The sequence below is a fragment of the Cheilinus undulatus genome, linkage group 5 (assembly GCF_018320785.1).
Source record: "Cheilinus undulatus linkage group 5, ASM1832078v1, whole genome shotgun sequence".
Classification (NCBI taxonomy): domain Eukaryota; kingdom Metazoa; phylum Chordata; class Actinopteri; order Labriformes; family Labridae; genus Cheilinus; species Cheilinus undulatus.
Window position 1 is genome coordinate 7,232,802 of NC_054869.1, and position 12,110 is coordinate 7,244,911.

Genomic DNA, 12,110 nt, shown 5'->3' on the forward strand with positions numbered 1-12,110 from the left:
ACAATGGATGTCACATGGGCTGTGACAACCAATGGCAGGCTGTTCCATTGTTGCATCATTTTGCCAAACAAGGCATGTCTATACACTTAGAACCTGGAGGAGACAGCCTGAGTGGCCAATAATGTAGAGAAAGAGACACAGAGAGCTTGTGATGTGTCCCTCTGTGTCTCTGCTGACAGTAATTTATGTTTTCACAGTAGAGAGTTGGGAAAGTACCACAAAATGCCATTTGCCCTTTGGCCGGGATACCAAACTCATCTTTCCAATGTAAAAAGTGGAGCTAGACTCACTGTAATCCACTGATTAGACTAAAGAAGCATTATTTCCTGTTTTGGACAAACACAAAACCTGCCATGTTTTGTGCTGATCTGAACCGCTTTTCTCCCTCCTTTTGTAATAAACATGCTCTACAGGAAATGGTGATTTACTGTTTAGTACAGTTGTTCCCAACCTGGGGTCCAGGACCCACTAGGGGAGCACCAAAGATCTCAGGGGAGGGTGCGAGGCTTGGTCTGCTCTGAGGCTGTCAAAATTAGATGCGCAAATATCAAGTAAAGTCATAAGATACCTAATAAACAGTAAATACAATGGTATTTTGGTAAGAAAACATATGTAGACCCTCTCTCTTTGGGTTTTTTGAATCAGACTATTGAATGGATGTTGATTTTTGGCAACAGTATTTCAATTTTTTGCTGTGGGTTTTGGGGAGGCGCCAAGGAAAAATGGTTGGGAACCAATAGTTTAGTAAATCTCGTAGGTCTCTGGTTAGACTGAAAAAACAAACTGCAGTGACATTGTCATTCTTAAAGCTAGCCACTTTTAAGAGCCGGCTCTTCAAAGTGATCGACGTTGTTTGACATTAAAAGCCAAAATAGTACCAAATGAAGAGCCATTTGGGACCTAAGAAACTGGCTGTTATTGCTAAGCTGAGCCGGATGATCCAGATCTCTACAAAAATCTGATCCCATTACTACAAGTGAGACTGGACAGACATCAGCAAGATCAGGGTTTACTGTACCAAACTGGACTGCCTGGTGGAAACACGCACTTTTACTTGTCATGTATGGAGCATCTTACCAGCCTTTTTAAAAATGACTTTAAAACATCCTATAATTGAATGACCTGGAGTGGAATGAAGATCTACTCTATGTTTTTTACATGAAAACCAAAGAACTCCTGTTAATCCATTATAATTCTTAAACATGGCGTCCAAACAGGACGTTCAGGTTCTTCATTTCTATCATCCCTTTGTTTTTCTCGCCTGGTAAAGCTGTGAATTGACCAGGGAGAACAAACATGTCTCATCTTGTCACATTTGTTGTAACTCATGACACCCATCTTGAAAATGTCATCCTCTGTCATTATTTCAATTGCTCTGCTCTCATCTCTGTACATTTGTTTTGAGATTTTCTGCATATTGCTCTATTTTCTTTCTCATTTAAAAAAAAAAAATCTGTGAGATGAATTGAAACTGAGACAAATTTGAACAGCAAAACATCAGCCAGCCATCGTCCAGGCAGCAGACCACATACAGTGAGGTGACACGGTGTGAGTGTGCTTAAAGAGTCCTACTGTATGGAAGTACATGTGTCGGGGAATTAAATGCTTCTCTGAGGGCTGTCAGGCGGCAGCAGGTGGACTGACAAATGCATCGGAGACCCCTGATCTTACTCAGATGTGGCATATTATCTGCAAAATGGGAAATGCTGATAAATGCTGTCTCTTTTTAATAAATGTGCTATTTTATCAAAATGTGTTGCTGTTTTATTTTAGTCAACATTCTCAGTACTTCAAAACTTCAAAACCAGGTGTTCTGAGTAGGGCTGTCACAATTAATCTTACAATTTCCACAGATGATTGCAATTAATCTTCCTGTTCTGTCGCACAAAAATCCATTATTTCAAAATATTAGAATATTACAAGTAAGAGTTTATAATACAGAAATGTTGACCTTCAGGAAATGATGCTCATTTAGGTATTCAGTAATTGGTTGGAGCTCCTTTTTCACAAATTACTGCATCTATGTGATGTGGCATGGAGGCGATCAGCTTGCGGCACTGCTGTCCAGGTTGCTCTGATAACAGTTTGTCTATTGTTGAGTCTGGTGCCTCCTACTCCTCTTGACTTCTCCCCAGATATTCTCTGAGGGGTTAATGTCTGGCAAGTTTTCTGGCCATTTATACACAGGAATATGATGGTAATTCAACCAGAGTTTGGTGCTTTTGGCAGTGTGAGCAGGCGCCGAGTCCTGCTGAAAAATGAAATAATCATCTCCATAAAGCTTCTTAGCAGATACAATAATTAAGTGCTCTTAAATCTGGTAAACAGCTGAGCTTATGTACTTGTCACTGGTGGACCAACACCAGCAAATAACATGGCTTTCTAAATCATCACTGGAAACTTTACACGGGACTTCAAGTGTCTTGGATTCTGTGCCTTTCTGGTCTTTCTCAAGACTCTGAGACCTTGATTTACAAATGAAATGCAAAATTAAGTTTAATCTGAAAAGAGGACTTTGGACCACTGAGCAACAGCCCAGTTTTTTTCTCCTTAGCCCATGTGAGACACTTCTGACGTCTGGTTCATGAGTAGCTTGACACAAGGAATGCAACACTTGTAAATTGTAAATTATTGAATGTTTAGGGTTTTTTACAAACCTCTCAAGGCTGCAGTTATCCCTGTTGCTTGTGCACCATTTCCTACCACACTTTTTCCTTCCACTCAACTTTCTATGAATATTCTTTGATACAGCACTCTGTGAACAACCGGCTTCTTTAGCAATGATCTTTTGTGGCTTAACCTCCTTGTATCAATGACTGCCCTCTGGTCAACAGTCTTACCCATGATTGTGTAGGCTACTGATCCAGACTGAGAACTTGAACTTTATCACAATATTCACACCAAATTCAGGGTTTTTATTAGCTGTAAGCCATAATCATTATAGTTAACAGATATAATGGCATTAAATATTTCACTCTGTGTGCAATCAATCCATCCAATTTATTGAACTACTGGAAAATAACTTCCTCTGAACTCTAATTTTTTTAGATGCACCTGTAATGGCATGTTTATTGTCTCACAGACAGTGCAGGGGACAAGTCAACACTCAGTCACACAACTTAGGTTCCTTTTTCTGTGATTGAGGTCATGCCATAATCTTCAATCTACCAGAAGTTCTTTATTTCCCTTCAAAATAAAAGCAGCTCTGTATCCAAACAAGAAGTCAATTACCCTTAGTTTCAGAATGTACAACAATCCAAAGTTAAAAAAACTATTTTAGATCCAACATAGAAGATTTTCAAAATGTGACCTAAAGGCAAATTTAATTGTTATTAACTACAGAAATTCTGAGATTAATCACGATCAAAATGATTAATCTTTTCATAGCTCTAATTTTACTAATTATTCAAATGCTCCTAAGTCAATTAAGAAAATGATAATTCCTTGTTAAGCCTTAAGGTTTTAAATAGATAATCTTGTGGTTAATTCAAAGCTTTCACATTGACTTTTTTAATATGTAAAAGAAAGTTGTTGACCTGAGGCAATAACCAATGAGACAAGCCTTAGCTATACATCTACAGAGCACCATCTGAAAAAGAAAACCCATAGAGGAACAAAAATGGATTAATTCCCAATCCTGACATCAAATATTTAGTTTATTACTTGATCAAAATATAATTCAATGGTTCCAAAGTGGGAGTCAGGACCCCTTAGGGTTGCAAGATGCAGTTAGGGGGTTATGAGATACCTTTAAAAAAAATAACTTTAAGTAATACAGTGTTATTTTATATTGAAAGGACGAAACCAGGCACTCAAAACATGAAAAAAAGTTTCAAAAAATGAGGAGGGAAATACTTAAAAAACCTTTATTATAATGCCAAAATCCTTTAAAAACTTTGTGAATGATTTGTCCATTATAATAAAGGCTCTTTAAGTATTTCCTTCCTCTTTTTTTCTTTACATTTTTAATGTTTGAAGTGCCCAGTTCCCTCCTTTTGAACTGCACATTATTTTTCTCTGTTTTCCAAGAGCACACATTTTTTAAAATTCTTCCTCTTGAGTCATACTGAGCAGTCAGTCATCCCCTTTATTCCCTACGGTGTTTTAGAAATGTTCTCATGTCTGTGTTGGGAAAGCTTATTAATGAGTGTGAACTGCTGAGCACATTTTATGCTTTAACCATCTCTAGGGACGGGGATCCTGATACCATCATTCAGTGAAGTGAACAAGCTAATGTTAGCTGATTAGCACTCCCCTGTACTCTGAAGATGGAGAATTTTTGCTTTTTGTTTTCCAAGCCGAGGCTTGATAACCAAACCCATCCTGAGTGCATAAAACTGTCCATACTACTGTCTACTCTAGAGATACAGATACAGAAAGTATTAAACATTTTCATCCTCATTAATCTACCCTCAGTACCTTACCATGACAAAATGAAAACAGTAACTTTGCAACAACACAAAATTTAGCTCAGGTTCCTCCCATTTCTCTGGATCTTTGCTGAGATGTTTCTACACCGTGATTGGAGTCCATCTGTCATGAATTAAACTGACTGGACATGATTTGGAAAGGCACACACCTCTCTATAGAAGGCCTCACAGCTGACAATGCATATCAGCAAAAACCAAAACATGAGGTCAAAGGAACTGCCTGCAGAGCTCAGACAGGATTGTTGCAAGGATTTAAAAATTTCAGCTGCACTGAGGGTTCCCAAGAGCACAGTGGAATAAGTTTGGCTCAACCAGGACTCTTCCAAGAGCTGGTCGCCTGGCCAAACTGAGCGATCGGGAGAGAAGGGCCTTAGTAAGCGAGGTGACAGGGAACCTGATGATCACTCTGGGTGTTTTCAGACACGGTTTTGGTTCTGGCACTGGTTCTGTTCTGGAGTCTCAGAACCTCGGTGCTTTCTGGCAAACCAGCCCACGTTCACACCAGTTTAAGCAGAACCAAAGTGGGAGGACATGATGGACATGTATTACCACATCCTGCTCCACTTTTGCACAAGTCTTTCATGCTGTCCTGGTATTACTTCTTCGGTTTCTTAAAAAAATTAATTATTTGGTCTGGTGTTCAGGTGGACCCAGCCTTTGCACACTCTTCCGTAAGTTCAGCCTATAACTTGCTCTTCCTTGTTCTACTCTCCAGCTTCACCTGGAATTCTGTCGATGACCAGATCAAAACCAAACATTTTGTCTCCCCAGCAGACCCCTTTTTCTCAGTTTTCTGCTCATCTTCACAAGCTGGAATGTGATATGCCCACTGATGATGTCACAGTTCCCAAGAAAGAACCAACTATTTTTGGTTCCAGCTGAGAACCAACTTTTCAGGTTCAGAACCAATTTTTTTCCCGGTTTCTATGCAACGGCAAGTTCAAATTAAAGTTCAGGAACCGGAACCAACACGGAGCCCTGCCAGTCTGAAAAGCCTATCTGACTGCGCTCCAGGGATTCTGTGTGGAGATGGGACAGCGTTCCAGAAGGACAACCATCACTGCAGCCCTTCACTGATCTGGGCTTTATGGCAAAGTGACTAGACAGAAGCCTCTCCTCAGTGCAAAACAAATGAAATCCTGCTTGGAGTTTGCAAAAACTCCAAGTAAGAGCCAAGTAGGCTTTTATGTCTTTTAAATCGAGCTACTCTTGCTTAGTGTGACCAGGAGACCATTTTTTGGAAGAGTCCTGGTTGTGCCAAACTTCTTCCATTTGAGAATTATGGAGGCCATTGTGCTCTTTGGAACTGTCAGCGCAGTAGATTTTTTTGTAGCCTTCCCCAGATCTGTGCCTGTCAACAATCCTGTCTCTGAGCTCTGCAGGCAGTTCCTTTGACCTCATGGCTTGGTTTTTGCTTTGGTTTCATTGTCAGCTGTGAGGCCTTCTGTAGAGAGGAGTGTGCCTTTCCAAATCATGTCAAATCTATAATTTATCACAGGTGGACTCCAATCAAGGCATAGAAACATCTCCAAAACTGGGAGACATGAGAGGAACCTGAGCTAAATTTATAGTTTCATTGCAAAAGGTCAGAATACTTGTGTCACTGTGATTTCAGTTGTTTATGTCTAATATTTTTGAAATAACTGAGTGTACGTCACTGATAGCTAGGAATATGCATGTCACTGTTAGTTTTTTGTACTTTAAAGTATCTCTTTCCAGAGCTGCAGACCTGATGTCTCATTTAATTTAGATTAAAAACTCAGTATATTTCCCAGTCCTATCAGGACTTTTGTTACCTTGGTATCAAAACAGCTGTTGATTTAGTTAACTAGAATGTTGTTGTAGTTTTAAAACCCAGTATCATGACCACCATATTTCTGAGTTGTCTTTCGTGACTCTGTGCTAAATAACACTGAGGCCTTGTGTTAGATTTGATTAGTCTTAATAACACAAACTGTGCCTGTTAATCTGCAGCATGCCAAGTGTGAAGCATTTTGTTGTTATGCAACTCTGAGAGCATCGACTTCTGTAAAAATCTGTCTGTAAATGTGGCAGGACAACTTAGCAGCAGAGTTCATCAGGGTCACAGCACATGTACGGGCCCTTTGCTTGTCCAGGTGTTGTTTCCCACCAACTGTGAAAACTTTAAATAGAAGTTTGGACTAAAAGAGGAACACAGCTGAACAAAGCTGACTGACCACTCACAGAAATGGCCACACACCTGTAGACCATGATGCATGATTAGATCAAGCTTTAATAAGCACAGAACAACTCCATAATGATACAGTATATCCTATTTACATATGTGTATATATATTTAACAAAAAATAACATTTATAAATAATAGATTTGATGTTGAAGTGCATCACTTTGATCCCTGAGTCAGCTGTATGAGCCAGCAGAGGATGTCTGCAGTCCTGTCAAACTTCACCTATAGTACAGAGCAATGAAAGGTGTATGTACGAGGTGAACACCACCAGTCCTGCAGTTCTCCCCTGATCCAGCCCGACTGCAGCTCAGGACCAAGCCCAGCTCCAGAGGAGGCACAGCATTAGCAGCACCATCCCCCCACCCGTCGCCATCAGAGTCCTGCAGAGCTCCCGAAGAGGGCTTCTCTCCCGATCGATCCCCTCTGGAGGAGAACACCACCCGCCGCATGTTCACCAGGCTGGGACCCCCTCTGGCAACACCTGCCGCCTCCTGCAGACTCTGGAAGAGGAAGAGCAGATCCACCCTCAGCTCCACCGTGTCGCCTCGAGACCACAAGCTGTACCTGGAGGAGACGAGAAAGATGGGAGTTAAAATCAGGCCCAGAGGTGTTCAGTTAACACTCCAGTAGTCCTGCTGAGTCTAACGAGGCTCTAACGACAAATTGAAGAGCTGTTACCTTGTCGGAAGGTCACGTTTGGCTAAAGATGAAAGCACAGGATGGATGTCCAGATGTTGAGGGTTGGAAAGTTGAAGGTGGAGCTCTGCCCTCATAACCGTCAGTGATAAGTTATCCCTAGTGAGGAGAAACTCCACACCGCTATCTGAAGAAGAGAAGGAGAAGAGTCAGTTTACTTCACATTAACAGCACATACTCATGTGTCAGGCTTTATTTGGATAAATCCCAGGGATCAGAGTAATATCTCCACCACAGAGGTGATGTTTTCATTCCTAATGCCTCGTTAATCTGTCAGCAGGATTTCTCCACAATACTTAGAGGGCACATTAAGCCAGCTAAACCCCATTTGTATGCAGATAACATTGTCCTCTGCATGAATCAAGCTGTAAATGCAACAGCAGCTTTCACTTTTACAGCTTATGACATTCCTGTAGTGTCACTATTTCACACCATGTGTGTTTCCATATGGCTGCTCATCATGCATCTGTTCTTCTGATACGTGGCACGCTCATTCATTGCTGTACTCAGGAGCTTCTGTGGGTTTGAATGGGATCTTGTACGCTAATGAGAAGTTTGGCTGCTATATAAAACAGAGCAGGGGATATGAAGTGGTGCAGCATTAGGACCCTCTTCAATCTCCTAGATTAAAATATTTTTGGTTTTTGTCACATTTTACTCACGCTGTAGAGTTTTCAGCCACAAAGAAGCATTTCAGTCCACAATTAGTCAAGTAAAAGTCTTTCCATTTCAGTCAAAACAGCTATTTTCTTTAAACTAGTTTTACCATATCCTCCTGAGACCTGAGCTTTCATTTGGAATGCCTTTTTAGTTTCACCCATTTCTGATTTATCAGTCAGATCATCTGACTAGTATTAAGTCTTGTCTTTGAACAGGTTTTTACCAAAAAATTATGCCCACAAATGAGGGCAACAGTCTTACATTACAATGTAACATACACAAAATATAGATTTTTAAAACTGTGTATACATTTTGAGTGTGTTTTGACCAGTTGATAGGAGGTTTTTCAGTCAGTAAGAAATGGTATCAGTCATTCAGAGACATACAATAAAGTCCTTTTTCTGATAATGGACCTGGCAGGTATAAACTAAATTTTAACTAAAATTTCTGAAGATCCCAGAAAAACTTCCCTTTAACAATAATGAGGGATTCCCAAAACATAAAAAAATATCCCCTTGACTATAAGAAAAATTCCCCCAAATCTCCTCAAATGTTCCCCAAATGTTTCAGTAAGCTTTTCTGAAAAGGCCTAAATATTTACATAAAGTTTTCACCTAAATCCCATGAAAATTCCTGAAAAAAATCTAGAAAATTGCCCAAAAAATTCTCATCAAATTAACAGAAATTTACAAATAAATTCGACCCACATTTCCAAGGAAAAATTCCAAACATGTTCCCTCCAAAATCCAAGTTAATTCCCCAAAAGTTCCATAAAAAGTCAGGAAAATGTCAATCAAATCCCCCCAAATTCTAGGAAAAATTCGAGTCCAAGCAAATAACTTTTTAACTTTTCTGAAAATGTGGACAAATACCTCTGAAGTTGGAATGGCAGAAATTGTTACCATGTTGTAGGAAAGTCAAAATGCAATGATGTCCTCTACTGTGCACACAGGGTCTCAGGAGGATATTGTGCATTTAATATAAAAGTAAAACATTCAATGCATTAGCAATACATTAAAATATACCAGAAAAAATACTTATCTTCAGTGCTCTCTACTCTGTATTTCCTTGTGTTCTTGTGCACAATGGAGAAAAATGATGTTTTTTTGTGTTTTTTTTTCCAGTCAAAACTCTATTTTTTAGCTTGTCTTAGTTTTGTCCTTCCACCCAAAATGGAATGAATCGAATAAAGCCTATGTGCATGGAAAGGAAACTATTTCCTCTTAAGTGCATGTTTGTAGAAGTCAGCTGAATTTAACCCAAAATGTGCAACCTAAGTGGAAATACAGTATGACTCAGAGTCTCTGATAGATTACCCAATCACAGGTTACAGACTCAACAGCTTCATACACAACAGTGCACACTAAAAGTGCCTGCATGACCCATTCACGTGCCCCAAACCACCAGCTGAGAACCATAGCTCCATCCAGAAAGGCGTGATAGACCCATACAGACTATCTAGTTTTGTGCGAACTTTATTGAGAATCTAAACGTTTAAATTCGTCATGGGTTCTCGTTTTGCAGTAACATCCACACACAGCTGCTCACTAAAGCCAGGGTGGTGCATTTTTAAATCACCAGTGGGCCAAATAAAAAAAGGTCCATGGTAAAACCTGGACGTCCTTTGTCTTACCTCCTCTCAGGCGACCTTGTATCCCCTTCACGCTCCTGCAGTTCAGCCCCTCCTGACAGCAGCGGTAAACCCTCCGGACGAAGCTGAAAAGATGCTTCCCTGGGAACACCAGGCCCTGAGATGCGCCAGGAGAAAAAGGCCGAACGCGGAGCTGCAGCACTGTTGGATTATCGTCCACAGATTGTTTCGTGTTGTCCAGCCAAGGCGCCGCCAGCTCCGCGCACTGCCCCCCGTGCGTCCCCGCGACTCCGCGCCTCATCCGCGTCGACGCGCCCGTGCGTAAAGCCAGCCCGGGGGATCCATCTGTGGATTTCAGCGGCTGTGACAGAAATCCCTGCTTGTATACTGCACGACCAAGTACTCCACTGTCACTTGTCATAGAGAAAAGAAACACAGCAATCCAAATCCAGCACGAGAAGGCCATGATGGGGACTAAATCCTGCTCTTTGATCAGGGTCTCAGCGGTGCCAACTCTCCAAACTCTGCCTCCTGCGCGTTCACCCTGCCTGCTATATACCCCAATGACAATGGACACATCTTACCACTTAGAATTTGAATCCTGACCCTCCTCACAGACCCTGCCCCTCTTTTTGTTCGTGCCCTCAACCACCCATTTGCCCCCCGCTGCTTTCTTTTAATGCGCGTGCATAATGAGGCGCCCCAAAGAGCGCCGACCCCGTCCATTCACATTCAGCTACTTAGCTAATGACTCTAATGACTCCATATTTGGATCATCAAGAACCATCTTATTTACAACACATGCGTGCAGAAAACATTCGCACACAAACGTGAATAAAAACATTTTGGGAGCATGTCTTTGGTGTTCCAGATAGGCTCGCGCATGTCTTTCAGCCCCGGGCCAGTCGTCCCCACTTTGAAACAAAGCGTTAAGCTCGAGGCTGAAAACAATGAGGCCGGATTTCAGGGTCACATGCAGGCCGATGATGGCTCTAATAAGTCCGTGTAGCTCCTGTGGTTTCAAACAAGCTTCTACAAAAGTAGCAGGACTCAGTGAGAGGATCATGTATTCATTTAATTTCCACTATTAATGCACTACAGCCAATCACAGGGAAGCTCTTCTCAGCATACGTTACAGCACAAATGAAGACTTTAAAAAGGAAGAATGGAGCTGAACACTTCAATAAAAAACAAACAGGTGATCTGAAATAAATAGACATTTCAAGATGAACTGTGGGGTAAACGATGCAGTTTAGCACGTGCTCTGAGGGCAGTGGTTCTCAGCTAGTCTAGCTTCAGGACATAAAAGAAAAAATCTGATTAAGTGAATTAGAAATGCTGTAGTTTGGACCTTAGATTTAGAAAACATTTCTAAAGCCATACAGGCTCTAAAGCAAATTATTATAAAAGCCCTAGGATGCATGCAAACATTTTATTTACTTAATTTCCTGTGATAAAATGTGCATTTCAGTCTTTTTCTACAGATCACTAGACATTCAATAACCCATCACAGGAAAATCAGCCTTATTATTTGAATATAATGAGAAAAAATTGAGATTGTGAGAAAAAAAATGCAAATTTTACTCCTCATCATGAAAAATGGAGTAAAATTAGGGATGCACAATGTTGGATATCTGACATATTCAAAATCATTTTAGTCTATACAGATTTATAAATATAGCCCAGGCCTTAAACTTCAGTCCTTAAAATGCAGTTTAAACTTTAAAGGGACATGTCTGCATTTTTTAAGTTGGGTCATATGAGGTACCCAGTAATAGCAGTGGCATTAGCCTGCAGTGATTCCAGTGAGCATTGCTCACTTAAGAAGACCAGCTGGTCGCTCCAGTGTTAATTTTGGCAGCTATCTTTAATTTCAGTCTGAGTTTTAGTCTTTAAATGAACTGTATTTTAGTCACATTTTAGTCATTTCTATCCTTTTTAGTTTTAGTCAACAAAAACTCAAAACATTTTAGTCTAGTCTTAGTCCATAAAAAGTCCTCATATTTCAGTTTTTACTTTCAGTCCAAGCATTTATTTTCTTGCCTTAATCTGGTGCTAAATCATGGTTGTGTGTTCTCTGCACTCTACCAAACCTTGGGTCCCTGCTTTCTACAGACATGAGGCAGTATAGCTACAGATGCATTGTTTTTTGACAGATTTACCCACAGTGGAGAAATATCACAGATTTTGACTGTCTGATGAAAACTAAATTACATTTTAGTCTAGTTTTAGTCATCTTGATGAAAATGAAACTAAGTTTTTTGTCAGTTTTAGTCATCACAGATCTATTTTTGTTCGTCTAGTTTTTGTCATGGGAAAAAAGGCTGTCGCATGGTTTTAGTGGATGAAGTTAACACTTGATCGTTCAAACGTAAGCTGTATTGAAACATTTTTGAAGCATGTTTTTTTTTCCCACAGAGAGCCTCTGTGTTTAGCACTATTTTGCAATGCAAGCTGCAGAGTTCCCTGCCTTACTGAACGCTGATGTTTTTCAACTTTCCAGAGGTAAATCGGAGAAACCGAC

At 40.4% G+C, this 12,110-nt stretch overlaps 1 protein-coding gene across 1 annotated transcript; it reads right to left on the reverse strand.

The window, feature by feature from the left end:
* Positions 1-6,719: 6,719 nt before the first annotated feature.
* On the reverse strand, positions 6,720-10,148 carry si:ch211-170d8.2 (uncharacterized protein LOC571755 homolog). Its single transcript, XM_041788021.1, has 3 exons — positions 9,629-10,148; positions 7,318-7,462; positions 6,720-7,203 (listed from the first exon to the last, which is right to left on the reverse strand). The coding sequence occupies exons 1-3, from the start codon at positions 10,050-10,052 to the stop codon at positions 6,858-6,860; spliced, it is 915 nt and encodes a 304-aa protein (XP_041643955.1). The 5' UTR covers positions 10,053-10,148; the 3' UTR covers positions 6,720-6,857.
* Between the last annotated feature and the right edge of the window lie 1,962 nt (positions 10,149-12,110).